This window comes from Colobus angolensis, unplaced genomic scaffold (genome assembly GCF_000951035.1).
Source record: "Colobus angolensis palliatus isolate OR3802 unplaced genomic scaffold, Cang.pa_1.0 Scaffold5, whole genome shotgun sequence".
Lineage (NCBI taxonomy): Eukaryota > Metazoa > Chordata > Mammalia > Primates > Cercopithecidae > Colobus > Colobus angolensis.
The window spans coordinates 3950680-3956026 of NW_012118487.1; the positions used below are offsets into that span (position 1 = coordinate 3950680).

At 37.9% G+C, this 5347-nt stretch overlaps 1 protein-coding gene across 1 annotated transcript in view; it reads right to left on the reverse strand.

Moving 5' to 3' along the window:
* Nucleotides 1-4884, reverse strand: part of TRAPPC11 (trafficking protein particle complex 11) — a 49204-nt gene extending 44320 nt beyond the window's left edge. Inside the window, exons 1-3 of the mRNA XM_011959557.1 lie at nt 4702-4884; nt 3993-4063; nt 3018-3132 (exon numbers count right to left, since the gene is read on the reverse strand). Coding sequence (XP_011814947.1) covers nt 3018-3132; nt 3993-4063; nt 4702-4820 — 305 coding nt within the window. The 5' untranslated portion in view covers nt 4821-4884. The remainder of the gene's footprint in view (nt 1-3017; nt 3133-3992; nt 4064-4701) is intronic.
* Nucleotides 4885-5347: the final 463 nt, after the last annotated feature.

Consider the following 5347-nt stretch of genomic DNA (forward strand, 5'->3'; position numbering starts at 1 on the left):
GGGGGGGATGAGGGGTGGGGTCCTTATATCCTTTCTTCCTTTCCCCTCCACCTTTTCAGTAAAAGGGGACAGAAGGGAGATTGAAATACTGTTTCAATACCGTCCGGCCCAGCCAAATGCTTACAGCAGTTACGATTTTTAATTTATGGAAAGACGAAGATCAAAGACAAAAATCTAAATGCACAGATCTGTACATCTGCATACATTATTTTGTATTTTTAACAACGGAGTTCAGGCCCATTGAAATTCTTTGCTTCAAATAATTTTAAACTAATTAGAAAACTGCTTTCAAGGCCGGGAACAGTGGCTCACACCTGTAATCCCAGCACTTTGGGAGGCCGAGGTGGGCGGGTCACCTAAGGTCAGGAGTTTGAGACTAGCCTGGTCAAGATGGCCTGTAATCCCAGCTACTTGGGAGGCTGAGGCAGGAGAATCACTTGAACCTGGGGGATGGAGGTTGCAGTGACCTGAGATCGTGCCACTGCACTCCAGCCTGGGTGACAGAATGAGACTCCATCTTAAAAAAAAAAAAAAGAAAAGAAAACTGCTTCCAATATTTTCCAGAGCCATTTTTGGCATGTTCTCTCTACAGCACAACTTTCCTCTGAGAAGCATTTGCTTTCTTACTCATTATTCAACTGTCACCTTTGTTTTGAAAGGCAAAGTATGTGTGTGGTTTTTAAACAGTTGCTAGTAAGCATGACACAGGCAGCCTACTGTCCTAAGAGGAAAGGTCTGAACGTTGGGAAAACTTCCTTTTTAATAAAAGAAAAATGCTTACTCGAATCATTAACTTGGACAACTCCTGTATTTTGCTTTGAAATGATCAGCAAACTTCTCCAATACAAAAGATTTTCACAATCACTCCCAATGCATTACATAAGTTTTATAATGATTCTAACATTCTGACACTTAAAAAACACTAATGAAATCATTGTAGCATGTACATATAATACCTCAAAAGGCTCTGAAAGCACAGGAATAAGTGTGCCATCAGTAGCTCTGCTACTTCCCTCCCAGATCAATGAGATGAAGATGTCCTGATATTCAGCGTTACTCTCCCTCTGAAGATAAAATATAAATCTGAAGAAAGGGTCCATGTGTTTCCTTATCTCCAATGGACTGTCATGCACTCCCCATCTCATATCCACACACTGGAGGCTATGGACCCAGGGAACTTGCTTTTTACATCCATTATTTTGACAAAGTACTCCTTATGTAGATGTTTCATTATCCACAACAAAACTACAAGTGGTTAAGGGCAGGGCCCCATCCTCTGTTTGTCTGGAATCCATAACCGCCTAAATTTGAAAGCTGAGGCAGGCAAGATCACTGATGGTTAAGGTAGGGTTCTCAAGCTCAGCACTGCTGACATTTCAGTCCAGTAATTCTTTGTTGTGCAGGGCTGTCCTGTACACTGTACAGGGTATGGCAACATCCCTGGCCTCTACCCACTAGAACCCAATACAGCAACCCCCTCAGTTGTAGCAATCATAAAAGTCTCTAGGCATTGCCAAATAGTCTCTGGAAGGTAATGCTGCTAGGTGAAGAGTCATTATGGCAGGGTGTAGCACAGAGGACAATGGCTTTCTAACGAAGGCTTCATTGAAGCCTTAAATGTCGAGTAAGAGAGAGCCCAGAAAAGGAGAGCTGGCAGGTGGGCATGACTATGAAAGCATCTGACAAGGAACAGCACTGCGAATAGGAAAGCACCCAAGTGCAGAGTCAAGAGGGAGCTGTCCAGGCCTGGAGAGTTGAGGCCAGGTGTGATGTTGGGATGAGCCTCGGTGGAAAGAAACGCTGCCTGCGTGTGCTACCAGCTGGCCCTCTCTTCTCTCTGTTCCCTATTGGTAATATGTCTGCATTTAAGGAACAAAACTCATTTATTCTTTTCCTCTGAATTCCAAGCAATTATCTCAATGTTATCTTCGGCATCACTGACTTGATTTCCTGTGGTGTGAATTCTACCGTTTACTGCTTCCAGTGTGAAGGTTTATTTGCTAACTGCATTTAAGTTTCTTTGCAATTCATTTTTTCATTTGATCCCATTCCTCTGCATGTTCTCTGCTAAATCTACGCTTCTCTTTCTTAGAAGCCTGGTCATTTATATACCAGTGAGAAGGCCAGGTAACCTCCTGCAGCAGATCATTTTCAGAGGTTTGCTTCCGAGAAAGAAACAAATGCAAGAGAAGCAATAATCAAAAATAAATAAAATTCTTCATGAGTTAACAAAGGACACATGCAGAATGAAAAAGGAAAACCATTTTACAGTCAAAATCAATGAAAATATTCATATCTAAATATTTCCTAGCATAAAATGTACTGCTACTGTGTAACAATAAATGCTACAAAACAATGAATAATGGCCATGTAATTTTTGAGGTAATGTGTCTCCAGGTAATCTGCCCTTTACACACAAAGGCTTTATAAAGATATTTAAGATATGATAGGGCTCAGACCCTTCCTAAAAAATTACTTACATAGATACATCAACATCTCAAGAATGAAGCAAAAAGAGGCCAGAATGGAATGGAGACACTCTCATAAAAGAGCACAGACATGTCACTCAAGGACATTAGGTAATTACTGGAAAGTATAACGGAAAAACATACAAACTTTGTTTCTTTAAATAAAGTTGACCTAGATGCACATATGGAAGAGTGTCCATGAGGTAAGGTTAAGTGGAAGATCACTGTCTAGCATACGAGCACATTTATGTTTTTGTGTTTGTGGGTGTGGCATGGATACTATAAAGAAATACATACATTTATTTGTTCCTATACAAAAAGACATTTTTTTGGAAGGAAACTTAAGAAACTGTTGATATTGGTTACCTCCGGGAATTGGAGAGGGTTAAGAATTTGACAAAAGAGACTTTTATTTTTACTCCGTAGCCTCTGTATCATATGAATGTTTTTCATGAACATGGGTTTTTAAAAACATAAATGGGTCTAAGCTACCAATTTTTCAATTCTTAATCATCTAAAAAAACAAAACTTTAAAAGACCTCTACTTACCTTATAATATAGCCCACAAGGTGGTCAGTGTGCGGCAGTACAAACAAAGACTTTCCTGAGAGCTCACATGCATTGCATAAAGCTGCAGCCCTTTCTGAAGCAATGACATCTTCTCCTGTTGATAATCCCCATCAAGATGAATGAGAAATAAAATAACTAATGTGCTTCCCAAATAAGTATTTCCCCAAGTCTGAACAATAGAATTAGGAATAAAAACCCAAACGGCTTTTATCACATCAACAGGACTCACGGGTTCCTTGACAGCTCTGTGTGGTTCTTAGAGGTCACACAGTATATGCCTTTCAGGAAAACACTGTGGAATTTTCTACGGAGCCAGGATAGGTGGCCAAGTAATGCCAACAGATATACCACTTAACTATTTCAAAAACCATAACTAAAACTGGAAACAATAATTCATGAAAGAAGTCTCCAAAACCATTTTGGATGCTGTAAGTTTCAACACAGAAACAAAAATATATTTTGGTCTACAAAAGTCTGGGAAAGGGGAAATAAGAATCTGAAACTAAGACATTTTCCAAGAGAAAACTACAAATCCAGCCTTTTTCTTTGCCTTACAGAAAACTAATGAAAAAATTTCATAAAATACAGTTTCAAATCTATCTTAGATAAGTAAATTATATTCTTTTTGGGAAAGCTTTGGAAGCCAAAAAAAATTATACTCTTGTAAAAACATTCAAGCTATTTAATTGTTTTGTGAATTAAACGTGCCTTCCTATATCCCCTACATAAGAAGACAAGTGGAACTAGGGGAAGAGGACTTAAGATTTGCATTCTTTACTATCTTTAATTTTTTAGTTAGCATTTGCCTATGTATCATTGGTGCTTTTTAAAGTTAACACACTATCAGCCCTGTAACTGAATGCATAAAAGATTTAAACATCCAAAAACCCCTATCTCCCTTTAATAAGAATTGGAGGTATAAAACAATTAATTCATTAAATAGACTTTTGATACCTGGGGGCAAAGGGGTTTTCTTCTGAATCAGAACGACTGCAACTTTTGTGTTTCTTCCTTGTAAACTTTGCCTGCAATGAAAAAGCAATAATAACATTAATTATTTTAACTTAAAAAAATGTATTCACGGCTTCACATAAAATACAACCTTGGTAATTCAACTGAAGATAAATTTCAACTAAAAAAACCAAGATCAGAAGAAATCTTTTCCTGCACACAAAGCACATATATGTCACAATGATTTAAATTCTAAAAGTATGATCTCACATCTTCTAATCTTAAAAATCTTCCTTAAAAGGAAAAGATTAACTTACACTTTTAGGTAAAAGTTATAATGCAACTTACTTCTTTATGGTGATACACTGCAGAGTAGTCATCCAAAAGAATTAATTATTTCAAACTTAAATAGTGATAAAGCAAAGTGTTTTAAGAGACTAAACAGTAAATTACTATGTCTCCAAAAAAGATAATAAATACAAGAAAAACATTTGGAAATTGAGACCAATTAGTCTCCTAAATTTCTTCACATACCCAGCATTACATACGGTCAATAATTATGCTACCTGTGAGGAAGAGAACAAGATTAATTGGAAGTCAATCCCCAAAGTGACTACTGCAGTCTGAACGGTACTCCATTGCCTTCAAGAAATGTTAGTGAATAACACACATGTGCAAACTGAAATAGCTGCCCTGACACAGAAGATCATACCTGACTATCTCCACTCTGGTGGCGCACTCAGACTGCTTTTCTTTCCACTGAGGCTCATCCCAGTCCAGTTCATAGAACACAACCACCAGGGCTGGCACCAGATTCAGATGCTTATTCATCCAGCCAGTCTTTAAGATCCCTTTAGGAATGTACCACTCATATGAAGTTCTCTGCAAACATTGGCAGAAATTGAAGTTACATGAGAGCAGCAGAAACCACCTGTTACTGAGTGCCAAGCACTTTCTGTGCATTGATCTCATTCAATATACACACCTCCCGTTTTTGATCAGGAAACTCAGGCTTACAGATTCAGAAAGAACTAGTAAGTGTTGAAGGTGGACTCTCAACCCTGGAGAAGCGACACTTCCCATTTAAAGAATGACTAAAGCCAAAGAGTTTCCATCAGCCCCATAACTGAATGCATAAAATGATGATGCATGTCTAATGATGTCAAGGGTCTCAAACGCTTTGTAAAAAAAAAAAAAAAAAAGTAGTCCATTTCCGGGTAAGTTCTACTTATATTATTCACCACTCCAGCTTCTGTTCTTATAAAACTGCTCAAAAAAATGTTACTTAAAATCCAACATGGCTTTGTTTATTTCAAAGACATATTGCTGTGATGGCATTTCACCTCACTTGTGAATGA